Source organism: Phyllopteryx taeniolatus, chromosome 20 (assembly GCF_024500385.1).
Source record: "Phyllopteryx taeniolatus isolate TA_2022b chromosome 20, UOR_Ptae_1.2, whole genome shotgun sequence".
In the NCBI taxonomy this organism is placed as follows: Eukaryota; Metazoa; Chordata; class Actinopteri; order Syngnathiformes; family Syngnathidae; genus Phyllopteryx; species Phyllopteryx taeniolatus.
Window position 1 is genome coordinate 16,953,244 of NC_084521.1, and position 18,972 is coordinate 16,972,215.

An 18,972-nucleotide genomic window follows, 5' to 3' on the forward strand; every position below is an offset into this window, starting at 1 on the left:
CTTTTCGGGACCTTCAAGGCTGCTGAAATTCTTTTGTATCATTCCCCAGATTTGTGCCTTGAAAAAATCTGGTCTCAGAGTTCTGCAGAAAATTCCTTAGATTGATTGGTTTCTGCTCTGATATGCACGGCTAACTATGAGACCGTTTTTACGCGCCATTCCAAATGATGTTCAATCAACTGAATTTACCACAGGTGGACTCCAAGTTGGAGAAGCATCTCAAGGATGATCAGTGGATCAGGGTGTGAATACTTATGTACCTATTAGGTTTGAATGTTTACATTCTTTTATAAATGGACACAAATGTCTGAAAATATGCTTTTACTTTGTCATTATGGGATATTTTATGTCAATATTTTTTTTAAAACTATACTCAAGTGAGCTTTAGAATAAGTCCGTAACAGCAACATGTGGAAAACGTGAAGGGCTGTGAATACTTTCTGGTGGCAACACACACACACACACACACACACACACCGGCTGAAATAAGTCTTTAACGCGTCACCATTTTTCTCACTAAATATACTTCCAAAAGTGCTATTGACCTGAAAATGTCACCAGATGTTGGGAACAACCCAAGTAATGCCATACATACAAAGAACGTGGAACAAATAACCTCAGAAATTAAGTGGTGTGAACTGACATAGGGAAAAAGTATTGAACATATGCAAAAAGCCAAGACACCTAAAATCTTTCAATAATCAAACAGCAATCCAGCCACTTGTCAGTGCAAATTAATATCAGGTGGTTCAGTCCTAATTGATGGCCTAGAAAAAGGTGTGAGTCAAGACAGATCTCATGATGGGGAAGAGCAGAGAGCTGTCTAAAGACCATCGCAAACTAATTGTTGCAAAACGTAACGATGGCATTGGTTACAGGTGCGTATCTAAACTTCTGAACGTTCCAGTGAGCACAGTTGGGGCCATAATACGTATGTGGAAAGCCAATCATACCAGCATAAATTTGCCTCGATCAGGTCCTACTCCCAAGATTTCTGACAGAGGACTGCGAAGAATAAGCAGAAGAGCCAAAGACCACCTGTAGAAAGCTTCTGAAAGACCTGGAATTAGCAGGTACTGTTGTCACAATGAAAACAGTCAATGATGCACTGCGCCCGCCATGGCCTCTATGCACGCTCACCACGCGTGCAAGACCCCATTGAAGAGGAAAAAAAAAGCACGTCAAAGCTCGTTTAAACTTTGCTGAACAACATTTGGACAAGCCAGGTAAATACTGGGAGAATATAGTGTGGTCTGATGAGAGCAAAATTGAACTCTTTGCATTCCATAATGCACACCACGTTTGGAGGAGAAAGGGCACTGCGCATCACCCAAATCTGCTGCCATCTACGAGGATGATGAAAATGAAACGGAAGTGGACATTTCAGCAGGATAATGATCCGAAACGTGCTGCCAAGGGAAATCTCAATTGGTTTCAAAGACAAAAAATAAAGCTGCGAGAATGGGCCAGCCAATCACCTGACTTGAATCCAATCCAAAATCTATGGAAAGAACTGAAACTCAAGGTCCATAAAAGAAGCCCACGGACCCTTCAAAATTTGAAGACTGCTCGTGTGGAGGAATGGGCCAAAATCGCACCAGAGCAATGCATGCGACTAGTTTCTCCATACAGGAGGCGTCTTGAAGCTGTCGTTGCAAACAAAGGCTTTTGTACAAAGTATTAAAGAAATAGCAGTGGGCGTGTTCAATACTTTTTCCCTGTGTCATTTCACATTATCACACACAACTTAATTTTTGATCTTATTTGTTCTACGATGATTACTTGGGTTGTTCCCAACATCTGGTCAATTCTTTGGAAATTTAATGAGAAAAATGGTGACGTGTTCAATACATATTTCAGCCGCTGCATGTATATAAAATCCTTTTTTGGGCGGAGTGCTGGTGTTCAATATGCATTTTGTAATAATGTACACTACAGCCTACACACCCTATCATTCTCATGTCCGCAAAAGCATGTGCCTGTTGCGCACTTCTAAACGTTGACATGGCAGGGAAACGAGCCAAAAGCTACCATTTTCACCCTGAGTGGTCGGAAGATTATTTGTTTGTTTATGCTCATTCAAAGCCTGCTCGATCTGCAATGCAACAGCGGCGTTGGCAAAGAAAGGGAATTTGGAGCGGCATTTTCAAACTCTACACTGCAACTACGAAGAGGGATGGGATGTCCCTGCCAAAACGGCTTTACACGCTACAAAACTGCAGGACTGGAAAGTACACCTCGCAGCACGGCAGTCAATTTACACCAAACCGAAGACCCAGGGTCTCAACTATTGCTTTCGATCGCATCAGTCACGTCCTTGCTAAATGGAAGAAGCCATTTAAAGACGACGATATTGTGAAGGAAGCCTTTCTCAAGGCAGTGGATAGCCTTTTTGACAATTTTAAAAATAAAACCGATCGTAAAGACCATTAAAGAAGTGCAACCCTCCCGCAATACCACGACAAGGCGACGTGAGGGAATGGCTGTGGCTGGATATTGACGCGTGCGAGACGACTGATGTGGCGGATGCGGCACAATTAGCAGTATGTGTTTTCATCAGGATGGTTTTTGAAGACATGAGCGCCAAGGAAGAGCTACTCGCCATTTTGGCATTAAAAAGGACACAACAGAGGTTATTTTGAATGCTTTCGTAGCATTTGCATCCATCGAGCCAGCCTTATGTGCTTTCCGTTTGGTGCAAGTAGTGACGCTGGTGACGCTGCCGCGAAAGTCAAATGACTTTTTGACTTGGAAAGCTCTGCTCTTGAGGATGAGATTCTGACATTGCAAGATGACATCGAGATCCAAGCCAGAGTAACATCCGCTCAACCTGGAGAGCGTGTAGTGTTCTGGAAACTGCTGGTGGAGGAGAGGTATCCCAATCTCAGAAGATGTGCCTTGAACCTGACATTTCTTTTTGGATCAACATATTGGTTCGTGTCTGCTTTCTCACGCATCATTTAGTCCAAGTACAGATCAACAGCTCTTCCACTCTTGTCAACCAGAAGCTAGCCGCCTCCTCCCAGTGTCAGGTCTCCCACTAAGGTAGGAAGTGATTTACCTTTCTTTCTTTTCTTTTCTTTATTAAATCAGAGATCTACCTGTCTTGTATCTGATTTGGTTCATAATAAGGTCAGTTATGGCTATAGCTCATCATGCAGGTTAGCATTTGTGTGCGTGTGTGTGTGTGAGAAGAGCAGAGAGTGCCATTTGATGTATAATGGTTGTATGACAAGAAAAAGTGTTGTGAGGTTAGCGACCGCAGGCTGGAAAAGGGGTGTGTGTTTGCGATGTTGACATTGAACTGGTCGATACCGGAAGGTTGGCCACTTGAAAAATAGATCTTGGATCAAAAAAGGTTGGTCACTCCTGCTGTAGGATGTCATGTCAACTCTACATTGTATTAGGGCGTACCTGTAGCAGCAGACACACATCACATAGTCCTGCAGTGAGTACAAGTCGGGGGCGCGGCCACAGAGAGCACAAGGCAGAGCTGGGTCACATGACGCACAAAGGAACGGGTGATTGGCCCAGGGACCAGAGGACCTCACACCGCAGCGAAGACACACCCTACAGCTCTGGACAAAGAGCATATGAAGGTTAAGACTGGTTGACCAAAGTATGCGTGTGTGTGTGTGTGTGTGTGTGTCACCTGGCAGGTCCATTTACTGTCAGGTGTGTGATCCAGTGGAGGAGTCAGACAGTGTGGATGGTAAGCTTTATCACAGCGAGCACACACCAGCAACACAGACGTCTCCTCTCGGAGCCTAAAGGAGACAGCAGCACACACGTTAGGTCACTGCAACCGTGTCTGTGTGTGTGCGTGTGTGTTACCTGCAGCTCTGACACACTCGACATTGTAAACATTGCCAGCTAGCCCGGATCAGGGAGGAGGGCGTCAGGGGTGGGGCCAGGCATCTAGCGTGGTATTGGTTACCGCAGGAACAGCACATCAACAGACTGCCGGCGTCACCGCCGCATGAACACGACACGCACGATCGAGACGCTGAAACCAAAGACCGACAACACGTGTGCACTTGTTCATGTTTGTCTGTTTTTTTTACTTTGGTGGCGTTTGCAGAGGCGGGAGTAAGGGCCAATTCCAATTCTACCCCTTAGCCCTCATTCCACCCTTTAGCCCTCGCTTTTGCACGTCCACGAGAACGGAGGGGTGTCCCAATTCTCCATGAGGCTAAGACGAAGGGGCGTGTAGCCCTTGAAACCAAGTGTGGTCCGGGGCCCTCGCTTATGGGACTGACTGACGAAGAGCTTGCGAGACGGCAGCGGTGCCAAAAAGTAGTACGTAAATGTGCGTAAGCAGAATTATTGATATTTATACTATTTATGACTGTCGTGTTTTTAATCAACGTAAGTATTAGCCATGTTTTGAATTGTTGGTAAACAGCTCGTTAACGACCTCAAGCCTCGCTAGTCAAACTACTGTGACAAATTCACAGCAAACGGACTTTCCACTGCATTTCATAAACAGAAGCTCCATAGCTAATGTAGCGGCGCTAGTACAATACTGCGACGTTCGCGTTTCATATACAGGTATGTGGCAAAAAATGTGAATATCGAGGGAGAGTCCATTTATTTCAATAGTTTGTTTTAAAAAGTGAAACTTGTTATATTAGTTCACCACACAAAGTAAAATATTTCAAGCCTTTGTTTTAATTTGGATGATTATGACAGAAAGACAAAAACCTTCTTAAAAATGTGACTATTTCAACAAGAAAGGATCTTAAACAGAAAGCGTATTGGCAGTTTTGGTTTTGTGGGCAGGTGCCAAATCCTGCTGGAAAACAAAAGCTCGTCGGCATTGGGAAGCATGGAGGGCTCTTGGTAAAAGACAATGGACCCACACCAGCAAATGACATGGCTCCCCAAACTATGACCGACGACGGAAACTTCACACTGGACCTTTAAGCGGCCCGACTTTTGAGCTTCTCCAGTTTTCCTCCAGACTCTGGGACCTTGATTTCCAAATGAAAGGCAAAATTGACTTTCATCGGAAAAGAGGACTTGGGCCCAGTACTTTTTCTCCTTAGCGCAGCCCGTTTCTTTGGGTTCGGGAGTGGCTTGACTCGTGGAATTCTACAGCTGCAAGCGTTACAGACGGACGTCTGTATGCGGCGGCTCTTGATGCGTTGACACCAGCCTCGGTCCACTCCTTATGAAGCTCCCCCGGATATCTTAATCGCCGTTGCTTGACAATCCTCTCAAGGCTGCGGTCATCCCTTTTCCGGCCACATTTTGCCCTTCCTCTTAACACTCTGCTAATGCACTTTGATACAGCGCTCTGTGAGCATCCAGCTTCTTTTGCCATTTCTTGTTGAGACCTTTTCTCATGATGTCAATGATGTTTTTTTGCACAACCATCAAGACAGCAGCCTTCCCCGTGATTCTGAAGCCTACTAAGCCAGACTGAGACCATTTCAAGGCTGCAGGTGTTTTGCGATAATTCACTGGCAACATTGGGACGCAGCCTACAATGTGGAACTTTTGTCATATTCTAATTTGGTGTTTATTTCTTGTCTTTCTGCCATAATCATCAAAATTGAAACAAATAAAGGGTTGAAATATTTCACTTTGTGTGTGGTGAACTAATATACAAGTTTCACTTTTTGAAACAAATTATTGAAATAAATGGATTTTTCCTCGATATTCTGAATTTTTGGCACATAGCTGTAGTTTAGTTGTAGTATATAATACCTCATGTCATGCTAGAGTTCCTTCCAGAGGAATATGAACAAAAACGACATGAGACCGAGGCAAAATGTTATCATCACACTTCTACCATATCATAATACGGACATTCTCCCAAACATGAATAAGAACTTCTGTGAATAAGTTGCTTTTTGTTTATAAATGTGTTCTTATGTTTTACCTCAACGCTGAAAATTGCGAGATGCCCAACTCATTTTCATTGTTCCAGTGATAGTTTTGTTCTATTCTAGTTTATTCCGTTTGACCATATTTTCTTCTATTTGGATTTTTACAAATGTTTGGTTGTGTGTTTTGTGCAGCTTTTTGTTGGTGTTATCTGTTGACCGACATTAGGATATAAAAGTCAGTCTGTCAAAATGTGTTCCTGGAGCATATAACAAAATAAATGTATGTACCTTACAATGTGGTAGGAAACATTATAAACAACTCAACTTAGAAACTGCAAATACCCATAAACTGCCTGACAAATTGAAATAAAAAGCAATTTATAGTAAAGAGAAATATTCAATCGACAAGACGGCATCTTGCAAATGTAAACAACTGTCACGTCGTGCCAATTCCGAGGGGCGTGATCTTACCCCTTCATCTTGGCGCTCCAAACGGAGGGCTACGGTCCAGGGGTAAGACGAAGGGCTAAGGGGTAGAATTGGGGTTGGTCCGAAATCACAAATTTCAAGTCTTAATCTTCAAGTTGCCAGCATATCCCACTTTACGTAATGTGTATTCATATTTCTTATTATACTACGGTAGTACTATATTGATGTTCTATAAAGTGATGGTTAGATAGGATTATAAGCAGAGATAGGGGTACGAGTACATTTGTTTTACTTCCTACTACTTTTTGAATCATCATATTTGAGATATATATATTTAGTTTTTGTTTAAGCTTGTCTGTTTTGTTGTTCTTTCCATGTCATTGTCACGTTAGGAATCAATCAATCAATCAATCAATCCAAACCTATACATAGCTGTACTAACGCATTCACAATGTATTTAATGGTCCCAAACCAGTCTGCTTTTTGTCAACTACTTAACAGTCTCATCAAATAAACATAATTGAAGCTTAGCAGAGGCAAACTGTGATGTTGATAAAGCTTAGGTGTCTTTGCGGCATTTCGATGTCGTCGTCTCACCGATGAGTTACAAACCTTCCGTGTCTCTTCATCCCGATTGTGTCAAAAACACAAATCATCTTGGGAGCTCCCAAGCTGCATGATATTAGCTTCATGAGGGTGCCTCTGCACTCCGCGTCCATTGACAGGTTTGCGCACACCACACAAAGAAATAACTCCTCTTTCAAGCCAGGTACTTCAAGTTACAGTCAAGTGGAGTCTTTAATAAATCCTGAAGTCCCAAAGTTGGCGACTTGACTTTGACCGGAGTCAAGTCCTGTGACCCGAGTGCCGCGGGGATGTGCGCGAGTACCTGCTTGTGCGTGTCTTGTGCACAGCGTGCGTCTGTGCTCCCAGTCCTGATGAGCTCCCGCAGCAGCAGCGCACGGGAAGTGGTAGCTCCGCCCGCAGCCGGACTCGCGGCAACGCAGCGACGCTCCGAGACCGCCACAGAACACACACACCTGGATGGGAGAGCCATGCGGCGGGGGCAAGGAGAGGCAAGGGTGAGGTCGGTGACACACTTCCTGACGATGAGAGTCAGCAGTCTATTACATATAGCACGCACGCACTCGCTCGCTCCCCCCCACCCACCCCCCGCTTTTATTGTACTTTTCGCGCATTTGTTTTTTTTTTTTTTTTTTGGGAGAACATCGGAATTCCCCCCACTCTTGTGTACAAGGCTTTACCTATAACTGCTAAGAGCCACTAACTTGCCTCTAACGTTAACGTTAATGTTAATTGCATCACGGAGGAGATGCGGAGCATGACGAGAGCCGGTGCTACAGCGAAGTCAAGTTACGTGAGCGAGTGGACAGAAGATTTCCTCCACTGATCATTATGGGGAAACTAACTGCTGTTAGAAAATAATCTTCCCCTGCTGCAGCCAACGCGAGTTGCGTCATTTACAATTTCATCAAGACTTCAACCATGTTCCTCTCTCTCATTGACTAACTTCCCAGAACGTGGACAGCGCAACGAGAGGCAAACAAGTCTGGACTTGCTGTATGCCATTGTGAAGAGAGCTGCTCCTCTCTCTCGGGGAAATCTGACCGCATCTTGGTACACCTTGAGACAAACAACAGGCTGCTGGTGGAATAGCAGGCAGCCCAAATAAGCACAGTTTGGTCTGAAGCTACAGCGGCAGTGCTGCAGGAATGTTTCATGTTTTAAAGAGCTATATTTGGATTTACAAAGGGATATTGCATGCGTTTATTTCTTCATGATCATTGTGTTTTATGTCGGTGTTGTCAACTGACCTGTGTGCTTCCTGAGTCGATGGCTTTGTCCACGTAGAGCAGCGATTGGCCCTCACCCCGACACACGCCCTCCGACCAGGCCGCACACTGAAGGTGAGCGCAGCACTGACCTGCGCACGTCAAATTGACTTCATCTTACAATCGTGTGTCTTCGTGTTGTAGGCGACTCTTTGCACTAGTGGCAGTCTGTGTGTGAGTGTGTGTGCGTACCTGTGGGGTCAAACAGTGTTTGGACGTCGATGTCGTGTGGAAGTCCGATGGCTCCGAGCTGCTCCACCAACTGGAAGGAAGACTCGTCGTCTGCAAAACAAGAAAAGGACCACGCTGCAGCGCTGCGTGGGACGACTGACACGATAAACCACCACTCACCACACTGTGCTGGACTGCTGCTGCTGCTGCTGCTGCTGCTCCTACAAACAACGAGAAACAAACAACAAGATGAAAAGAACCACTTTGGAGTGGAAGGCAATCACGGAATCAACATTGCCAAAGACACGGTTACACAAAAGCAGTGATTGATGGACATGCTGGAAAACCTTTGACCCGAGGTACAGTCCCCTCCAAAAGTATTGGAACAGCAAGGTCAATTCCTTTGTTTTTGTTGTATACTGAAGACATTTGGGTTTCAGATCAAAAGATGAATAGGAGACAAAAGCCGATCAGGCGATCAGCATAAAATGCTAATTATCGGCCTATAACACCGATCAGATCTACTGCCCTGTGGAGGTTGGCAGTGATGTCACTGACTGTTGTCTTTGGGCGTTTCTGTTGGGTATCAACTGCTGTTGATACCCTTGGCCGACCTGCTCCATGTCTGTTGCGCAGTGTAGCGACAGTTTCTTTTTTTTCAGGACATTCCAAATTGTTGTATTGGCTATGCCCGATGTTCGTGCAATAGCTCTGATCCATTTTCTCTCTCCTCTCAGATTTCAAATACCGTATTTTCCGTACTATAAGGCGCACTCAAAAGCCTTTCATTTTTTCAAAAATCGACAGCGCGCCTTATAGCCCGGTGCGCCTTATGGGTGCGCCGAGTTCCACAATCTCTAAAAATGTTGTTGTGCGATTTCGGTAAGCTTGACTGACTGTCGGACCATTTCCCGCCGCCACAGGGACGTAATACGTACACTACGTACGCTGGCAGCGATAAACCAATTAGACAACATTACGTAAAGCTACGGACAGTCCGTACGCTTACCTCCGCCACGCCTCCGGTAGGTATGCTGTACAACAACATTTGTTTGGCTAAGGGCCCCCGAAAATGGCATCAGCGAAGAGACAAGCTTAGGAGGCACAATTCAAACTACAGGCTATCAGTTACGCGGTTGTAAATGGGAATAGAGCAGCCGTGAGAGAATTCAAAATCAATGAAATCAGCTTGCCATCATTCCGGGAGGATGAACCAAAGAACTCCAACCGCTGGACATTGGTGTAAACAGGGCTTTCAAAGGGAAGTTGCGAGCGGCGTTGGAGCGATGGATGAGAGACGGCGAACACACCTTTACTAAGACTGGGGTGACTTTACATCGCCATATGCGAATGGATTGTGGACGCCCGGGCTAAGGTATCCGCTTTGACCGTTGGCCGAGCTTTCGTGAAAGCCGGCGTCGTTGCTGAACAGCCGCCCGGCGACGAGACCGACTTAGACAGTGACGAGAGGGAACCCGGCGTGTTTGATGGCGGAATTGCCCAGCTGTTCAATTCCGATACAGAAGATGAGGACTTCGATGGATTTGTGACAAAAGATTGATCCAAAAATACTGAGAGTGTATTTTTAAATGCATAGAAGAATAAAGTTAAACCAAACTCACTGTTTTGCTTCCGTTACCTTGTTTTAGCATCCGCCGACTAATACGGTGCGCCTTATGTATGGCTTAGGTACAGAACTAGACCACGTAATTGAGACTGCGCCTTACGGTGCGGACAATACGGTAGTTTGCTTTTCTCCCACAGACAGCTCTCTGCTCTTCGTGTTTGCTTAACAGCAAATACAGTTTTCACAAGTGAAACCCAAAGTCAAAACAAGCACTATCTAATGTTTAAGCAATCAATCTTAAAGGCAACACCTGAGCAACTAGAAACAGCCATCAGCCAAATGTTCCAATACTTTGAAAAGCGGGTGGCTTCACACAAAAAGTGCTCTGTCCTGAGTTGTTTAACGCAATTAGATGTAAATAGCAGAGCTGGAATTCTGAACTTTTGTCTCCTATTCATCTTTTGATGTGAAACCCAAATGTCTTCAGTGTACAACAAAAACAAAGGAATTGACCTTGCCGTTCCAATACTTTCGGAGGGGACTGTATGTGCTTTCAAGCTACAAATATTTTGTCAAGGTCGCCTTGCCTCACTTGGACAACTTGACACGAGAAAAAAGTGCGAGAGCTGGCGGGTGCACAGCGTTACTCTTAGCCAACAGCAGCTCCTTCGTGCCTGTTCGACGGCATCAACATTGAAAATGGTCATTCATTAAGGCTCATGTTCATACACTGTCACTTATTTGAACCTTATCTGTAATTATGTCCATGGAAAACAGCGCATTTGTTTTTGCAAGGTGAGGTAAAAAAAATGTAAATAAATAGAAAAAAAATAAAAATCAATCAAATAATCGAGTCAAACTGGAAATCTGCTGTTTGGGGGGGGGGGGGGGGGGGGGGGGGGGGGAGTGTGATTTGAAGATGCGCTGCGACTCACATGTGTGCGGCCTGGCTGCGTCGGTAGCAGTGGTCGTGACAATCGCCGTCGCGGTCCGAGGACGTTCTGCGGCTGAGGATGTGAAGCGGGATGTAGCCCGGCGTGGGTCCGAACACCACCAGCGGGCCTTGGCCCATGGGAGGTTGGTCGCCGTGGTAACAGAAGGCACACTGCTGCAGGCTAAGGGAACACACGGATGGTGAGGACTGTCGCCGTGGAAACACGCCTCGCCACGCACACACTCACCGTCTTTCGGTGTGTCCCAGGCTGGGCGTTGGCGAGCCGGAGTCTTCGGACGGGGATCGGCATAAAAGCGGCGACGGTGTGTCGTCGTCATCGAGGCGCGGGCGGGGCCACCGTGCGGGGCTGTAGCCTCCGCTGGCTCCGCCTACCTCTGCCTCAATGGGTGCGGCGCTCGGGCTGGGAGCCAGGCTGTGTGGAGAAGGGGGCGGGGCAACGGGAGCGGTTTGAGGCAGTTCCTCCTCAGAGTTGGATGTCAGGGGCAGGGTAAAAGGAACGGGATCGTCGCTGGGAGGGGCTTCGGGGACGGCAGGGGCGGGGTCAGTGTTGAACCTCCTCCTGGAGGCGGAGCCACGGCGTCCGCTTGTCACGTTCTCTGCCGACAAAAATCAAATCAAATCAAAATCCTCATCAAAGGAGTCATTTTCATCACCAACCAACATCTGGGCTTTGAAAGCCTCTCAGACAGGGAAAACTTCTTACGTGACCAGCGTTGGACTAAATTGGCTGTCATTTTTGTTAACTGCAATTTCAGTATCTCGACCGCTGGATAACAAATAGCTGGAAGTCGCACCTAAAAACGCTGACGAACGGCAGATTTTCTTTCGTGCCGGAACATTTCGTAGCTTTTCAGAGGTAAATATTGTTTTAGGACATGGAGGCAAAGCAAGCTGAGACAGAATGACATTTGCTTTCCTATCGTCGGCTTTGCGTTAATACAAACACTTTGCTGTTCCACACACAAAGGCTGAATGAAGGCCACTGGACTGTTCTCCCTTCATCCAAAAGCTGGTCAACAACAGGGTGGTGTTTATGTTTCCCGGTGTGGTTAGTGAAAGCACCATCATCCTGCAACCAGTCGTTTACTCGTCTTGTAGCAAAACAGCTCTTCTTTTTGAATAAGGCCATCTTTGGGAGAGAGATGTCAGGACATTGTGATCGGCAGACGACAGGTGGTGCCTCAAACCTCCCCCCTTTTATCGTTTACATATATGTACGGTGGCCCTGAAGTGCAAAACAAAACAGCAAAAATAAACAACGGCAACTTTAAAAAACAGCAAATAACTAACTAATCGTGACAAATGCAACAGCAAATAAAAAACTCACGACCGCAAATTAAAAAAACAACTCAACACAACAGCAAATAGCTACACACAAAGGCAAATCAAAAAACAACAACTAAACACCACAGCAAATCAAAAAACACAACAGCAAATACCCGATTACAACAGCGAGTAACTTAACACAACAGCCAATGAACAAACAAAATCAAACGAAGCTACCGGGAAGAGGTACGTACTCGTGGGGGAGATAAGACTCATCTCTGATTGCGCGAGAGGGACCATTTGATTGGACGACGCCCTCAGTGCACCCAACTTCTTTTAAATGCGCACACTTATTTGAATGTTGTGATTTAGGCCTGAGCATATTTATCCGCTATCACCTCGTATGTTCTGTGTAATGGGAGGTGTGGAAGTACGTTGAGAAACCCCGCTCCCCAATCCTTAAGAGTCGAGTTAGCGGCCCGTGCACTCGGCTCCCAATACGGGACACGGTGGAAGCGTGGGTTTGAACCCCGGCGCGGTCGATCGCGCAGGAAGCGTCGTCGTCGTCGTCGTCGTCGTTGCGTGACGCAGCGGTACAAAATCAGACGGGTTACATATGTCCCGAGTCAAACCGTTATTTGAGAGCAGCAGCTATGTTTGAATCACTGGTCATGCTCATTTCAAATAGCACACCAGACCCGGAATAACTTCCTGCTCAAAGCGTCCAATCAAGTCCTCCCTCTCGTCCAATCGGCGATGAGTCTCATCTCCCCCACCAGTACCGACCTCTTCCCGTAGCTTAGTTTCATGTTGTGTTGAGTTAATTGCTGTCGTGTATTTTAACTTGCCGTTGCATTATGTTTTGTGCTTCAGGGCCACCGTATAGATGGCTTCTCTTACACCGCTTTCAAACCAGCGGTGGTCCCTATCTAGAATTGGGCCGATGATGTCCTTGAAACAACGCCCCTTCTTCTTGAGATGCAAATAAACCGCTGATTCTGGACCCGAAGAAGACGCTGCGCCATGCGCCTGTGCAACTGCTGCTTAGTCTCTCCAATGTAGCAGTAGAAGTAGAAGACAAGGGGCACGTGCCGAATGATCACAATAGGACCACCTCTGCGTCAATTGGAGCCAGGAAAAACCATCATCATCATCGTCATCCTCACCTTTCATCTTGTCAAGAGGAGGAGTTTTCTCCGTCGTGGCCGCGCCCTTTTCATCCTCCACCTGGGCTTGGCCTCGACTCCTCCCCCTGCGGACAGACACAAAAAACCGCGTGCAGACGATGAAACTCGGTGCGGACTGTGTCGCTGCGTGACTCCCTAGTATGCAACATAGCCACTTCCTCGAAAGCACAGACGTCCAAGTCAGAGCCTGGGGCCAGATCACGCTGCGTGGCCCACAACGAAAATCAAGCGTTGATTTGGTCTTTCTTGCTAAATGAGTCGGTTGTTTTCTATAGCGCTTATCCATTCCGGGTCTCTGGGAGCCAGAGCCGATCCCAGCTGACTATGGGCCGGAGAACGAGGTACACCCTGGACTGGTTGCCAGCCAATCGCAGGGCACATATACACAAACAAGCATTCAAACGTAAAGTCCAATTTGGGCCTCACATTGCTAACACTGGATGGTAGGAACCAACCGGAGCCCGGATTCGAACCCTGAACCTCCCAACGGTGAGGCGGACGTGCTAACCGCTAGGACACTGTGCTGTTTGATTCTTTTCATTTCGGCAAAAAATCTGGGAAAGAAATTGCAATTTTTCAGAGACATACGTTACAAGGATTTCTTTTCCACCAAATCCCTTAACGTGATTTGAATAATAGTTGGACACTTCATTTTATGAACCATAATGACCAAGATGAGTGACAGTGTGTAAACACACACACACACACACACACAGTGACCGCTGTCACTGAACATTAACCACTTGGGTATTGATGATTTGACTATTGATACAAGCCGACCTTGATTATCACACTTACTTCTTCCTCGACTTGGGGGGAGGAGGAGGAGGCGGCGGCGGCGCAGCGTGGCCGCCTACGCCATCCTTTCGAGGTCGCCCGCGAGGCCGCTTCTCGGATGCGGCGGCTTTGCGTCCGGCACGAGTGACAGGAGGTGGGGCTCTTCTGTCCTCTGAGGGCATTCTGGGTAAAAACATGAAACATGACAGTTGTTAACGCCTGCTTCCTGCTCAATGGTGTCACTTCCTGGACGTGTTGCGCAGGTACACACATCACATTTCATGTATGCCAAAGGTACTCGCTCACCTGCCATGACTCTCATGAATTTAAGTGACATCCCATTCTTAATGCATAGGGTTTAATATGACATTGGTCTACCCTCTTTAGTGATAACATCTTTGACTCTTCTGGAAAGGCTTTCCACAAGGTTCAGGTGTGTGTTTATGGGAATTTATTACCATTTTTACAGGAGCATATTCGTGAGGTTATACACTGATGTCGGACGAGAAGGCCTGGCTCTCGGACTCTGGTCTAATTCATCCAAAAGTGTTCTATAAGGGATTGAGGTTCCTGACCTGTCCCTGTGCAGGCCAGCCAAGCTCATCCACCGCAAACTCTCTCATCTGTGTCTTTCTGAACCTTGCTTTGTGCACTGATGCACAGTCAGATTCGAACAGGAAGGGGCCATCTCCAAAGTGTTCCCACAAAGTTGGAAATGTCTAGAATTTTAGCCCCTGAGCTCCAGTCAAAGGAACTCTGAATGCTGCAGCATACCAAGAGATTTTGGATAGTCAAACCGTTTGGGAATTACCCCTCCCTGTTCCAACATGTCTGCGCACCAGTGCACAAAGCAAGGTCCATAAAGGCATGGATGAACTTGACTGGCCTGCACAGAGTCCTGACCTCAACCCTATATAACACTTTTGGATGAATTAGAGCAGAGACTGAGAGCCAGGCCTTCACGTCAGACATCAGTGTGTAAACTCACAAATATGCTCCTGGAAGAATGGTTAAAAGTTCCCATACACTCGCGTCAAAACCTTGTTGAAGCTATTACAGCTGCAAAGGGTGGACCAGCATCAACTTAGACCGTATGGATTTAGAATAGGAAATCACTTCAAATCATATGTGAGTCAAGTCAGGCGAGTGAATACAATATAAAGTAGTTAAGCATACACTAGTGGAAAACGATTTCTATGCCTACGATCCAATTGGATCGATCTGTCCTTGGCTAGTTAGCCTTCCGGGCAAAAATATCGATTCAAATCATTTTAAAAGGTAATCGATCGATTGTATCGATACTAGGAAATAACGCATTGAATTTACGCAGGGCAGACTTTATATGGATGCGCATGTGTGTGTTTTTTTAGCACTTTTAATGATAAAGACGTAAAGTATTACTGGATTAAAATTTCCTGTCCGTGACGTCGCAGGGGATCATGGGAGTATCAAACGGTGTAGTTTTTTTCTGGCGCTATTGAGTGGGCCGGTCTGAGAAGCAAACCACATGTCCCATGATCCAGTTGCGCAGTGCGGGAAATACGACGGTACCATCAGGCCACCGAGCAGAGCGCTAAACTTAACGAGCGGTAGCCGCAAAGGTTGCATCAAGGCAAATGGACTGTTCTTGTTTGTTGAAGACGTTGGGGAACATCCTGTGAAGCTTAAATCAGAAGTATGGATGCATTTTGCTTTTGCAGGAACAAGGAATGATTGAGGAGAATACACGAGGGGCGCGCAAGAACGGTTTGCTGACCGCCGCTGTCGACAATTTGTGGAATATAAGCAATCTGAAAAGGAACCAAGAAGTAAGTGAGGCCAAACGGCAATTTGTGAGACATTTCAAGCAGGTTTTCTTCATGACAACACGACGATTGGTTGGTGAACACGCTTAATGAGCCACGGTACAAAATTCCATCACGGACGTACTGTAGCTGCTTCCGCAAAACGCTAACAGCAAAAAATAATTACGACCTCAAAAAATACTTGGCACTCCGAGTACCACCATCATGATCAACATTCAATACAGTAGTGCACTAGGCAAAAATGTTGATCAAAAATGAGGCTTTATTGCTCAAAAGTATTTCAGATCTACAGTATATCATTTCTTATTGTAAGCCAGTGTACAATTATGCACAGTTGGAACATTAACCTTGTACTTAAATATAGCAAAATAAAAAATGACTTCATGATTCATTTGAAATGTAGTGCACATAAAAGTTGAAACATTCTACCGAAAAAAATGTCTCTAAAACAGTTATTACAAATGAAAGGCAAGTGTAATGTGCTTAAAAGTGAAATACAACTGTAGTTTAAAAATGTTCTTCAAAGGTTTAGGACATTGTTACGTCATGCACAGTTTGAGGCTCTAATTCGGTGATTCTGACATGCCACACTGAGAACCATTGCTGTACAGCGTTTCACTCGGCGCAGACGCGAACTTGGACATCACCGGCTTCTCAGAGCGGCGTGACCGCTACGTCACACATCATGACTAGTGAGTGGCTACTAATAAATAGAATTAGAGCATTGGAGCATTCTGTTTTTTGTACAATTACAGTAAGATTTGTATGATGTCTATGTTGAAAAATAGCATCCGAAGTAGCAGGTAAACCTACTGTTAATCCAAATGTTAGTTGCACTTTATTCAAATAAAGTATGAATGGATTTACCATTATTATTATTTGTCACAATGGTTGGTGATTGTTTGTTGCTTTGTCCATAATTCATTTTACCTGATCTCTTTACAAGAAAAAAAAAACAATTTAGGAAATGTCACCTGCACTGTCCAATATCCAGGTATTTCTATCGCAGTGACACTGGTTGAATTTTTGTCTAAAAAGTTAGTGAATCGATTTCCAAACACTGAATACATTCAATTTATTTCAGGAGTCATACATGATATTGATTAAAGATTTGGGAAAACACTTTTAAGAGGGCAAATTCCTACATAATTTCTATATTAAAAAACATTTTCATTGTTTCTAGATTGTTTGTTACATAATATTCGGGTTTCAAGAAATGGTGACTTTTGGGTTTTCCTTTGCTGTAACCATCAAAAAAAAAAAAGAACTATTTCCCAGGTCATATTTTGAAAAAAAAAATCAATCATGAAATATTTCACAGGTGGCACAGTGGCGACTGGTTAGTTCAAATCGGGTTCAAATCCGGCCTCGCCTGCGTGGCTTTTCACCGGGTACTCCGGTTTCCTCCCACATTCCAAAATCATGCACGCTAGGGCAATTGAAGACTCAAAATTGTGCGAATGGTTGTTTGTCTATATGTGCCCTGCGATTGGCTGGCGACCAGTTCAGGGTGTATCCGTACCCGCGACCCTAATGAGGATAAGCGGCATAGAAATATTTCACTCCGAGTGTGTGTGGTACATCTCTCTGAGTTTCACTTTTTCAATTGAACTACCCAACTAAATGTAACTTTTGACACTAATTGATTGAGATGAACCTGTGTTTGAACTCCGACTTCACGCATTGGTTTAAACTGACGTTTCTTTTTATTTAGGCCGCTTTGTCGGCAAAGCAACATTGGAAAATGCCAATGTGAGACTTTTGTCAAGACCCCTGAGCAGAGAAAAGGAGACGATGACATGATGGAATAATGGGCAATGTTAGCGAGCTAAAGTTCATTAGGTAATTAAACGCCTCGCTCTGACAAAATGTGCTCAAAAAGCCCAAACGTTCAATTTGGTGCGGCGATAGTTGTCAGTGCTGAAGTTGGGCTCGGAAGAGGGGTTCCAGAGAGCCAACTAAGGGTGTAAACACAAGCGTTAGCATTAGCATTTCGCTCGCCCAGTTGACTTGTGTTAGCACGAGCTAGCGTTAGCATAGCTAGCCCAGGTTACGCCGCTAACATCCCGAATCTCGTCGAAAGGCGACATAAGTCCATCGTAAAAGCGAGCAACCGAGCAGCGCTTCTTACTGGTTGGATGCAATTCTCCTGCTTTTCCTCTCCAGCTTGCTGAGAAGCGCGACTCAAGCGACGTGTTTACAGACAACTTGCCCGCCGCCGCCAGCAAACATTTGTCTCAACAGTGCCGGCCAGCCGCAATCACAGCAACTCGCCCGCCGCCTTCTCGCTCATCGCGTCCGCACAAAAAGTCGCTTTTAGCTCGCAGCCAAATGCTAAATACGAACGAAAACGTTCACGTTACAGCGGAGGTTCCATCATGGTGGCCATGTTTGAGCGACCGGAGCACCGCCCGTCTGCCTGTCAGCGGCAGCACGAAAAGTAGGGCCGCCGTGGACGCATCCAGGCCGCCTGCGCTGAGGTCACCTCACCGCAAAGCTCACTCACTCACTGTCTCAATGCCTGTCTGTCTGTCTGTGTGTGTGTGCGTATATATATGTATATATATATATATATATATATATATAACGTCTCTGTGTGTGTCTGTTTATTCGCTTGTTTTAAAAGTGTCAAAGTGCATCTGACCCCGCGCACGGATCTGCTCGTAGTGATTCGGTTCGTGTCATCAGACCTCAAGTCCCGGACTGGACTTCAACTCGCGAGGTTCCGGACTAAACTCACAAGGACCCAAAGTGGATTCGCGAGGATCAGGACTAGAGTTCCGACCATCCAAACTGGACGGACGAAAGGCCCGGACTGCAGCTTTAAGAATCCGGACTGAAATCCGGAGGATCTGCACTAAACTCTAGGCATTAGCATTAACTCTAAGCATTTTGTACATTTGGTCAATATTTACTGCTCTCCTTTCTGGCTGGATTGTTGTCCATGGACAGTTTTCAGTTTTGTAATTGTACTGTGTTTTTTATGTTCCTTTTTATATTCAGGTATACTTGTACTTTGTGTTATATTGCGTTCTTTTATGTCTATGTTGTTACGACGTTATTTGTGCTGCACCTTCTTGGCCAGCTCACCTTTTGAAAAAGAGACCTCCATGGGTTTTTATTTTCTG

General features: G+C 45.6%; 1 protein-coding gene across 11 annotated transcripts in view; it reads right to left on the bottom strand.

Annotated features, from left to right (window-relative positions):
• LOC133470583 (histone-lysine N-methyltransferase 2C-like) overlaps positions 1 to 18,351 on the bottom strand; it is a 69,434-nt gene extending 51,083 nt beyond the window's left edge. For 4 of the 11 annotated variants that reach the window (XM_061759135.1, XM_061759133.1, XM_061759139.1 and 1 more), the window contains exons 1-12: positions 17,976 to 18,307; positions 14,061 to 14,222; positions 13,242 to 13,327; positions 11,036 to 11,405; positions 10,790 to 10,969; positions 8,468 to 8,508; positions 8,309 to 8,398; positions 8,099 to 8,208; positions 7,153 to 7,303; positions 3,835 to 4,006; positions 3,653 to 3,767; positions 3,415 to 3,578 (exon numbers count right to left, since the gene is read on the bottom strand). In XM_061759135.1, coding sequence (XP_061615119.1) covers positions 3,415 to 3,578; positions 3,653 to 3,767; positions 3,835 to 4,006; positions 7,153 to 7,303; positions 8,099 to 8,208; positions 8,309 to 8,398; positions 8,468 to 8,508; positions 10,790 to 10,969; positions 11,036 to 11,405; positions 13,242 to 13,327; positions 14,061 to 14,221 — 1,640 coding nt within the window. In that variant the 5' untranslated portion in view covers position 14,222; positions 17,976 to 18,307. Of the gene's footprint in view, positions 1 to 3,414; positions 3,579 to 3,652; positions 3,768 to 3,834; positions 4,007 to 7,152; positions 7,304 to 8,098; positions 8,209 to 8,308; positions 8,399 to 8,467; positions 8,509 to 10,789; positions 10,970 to 11,035; positions 11,406 to 13,241; positions 13,328 to 14,060; positions 14,223 to 17,975 lie in introns of all 11 variants that reach the window. The other 7 variants (XM_061759130.1, XM_061759134.1, XM_061759132.1 and 4 more) reach the window with 6 other exon arrangements.
• Between the last annotated feature and the right edge of the window lie 621 nt (positions 18,352 to 18,972).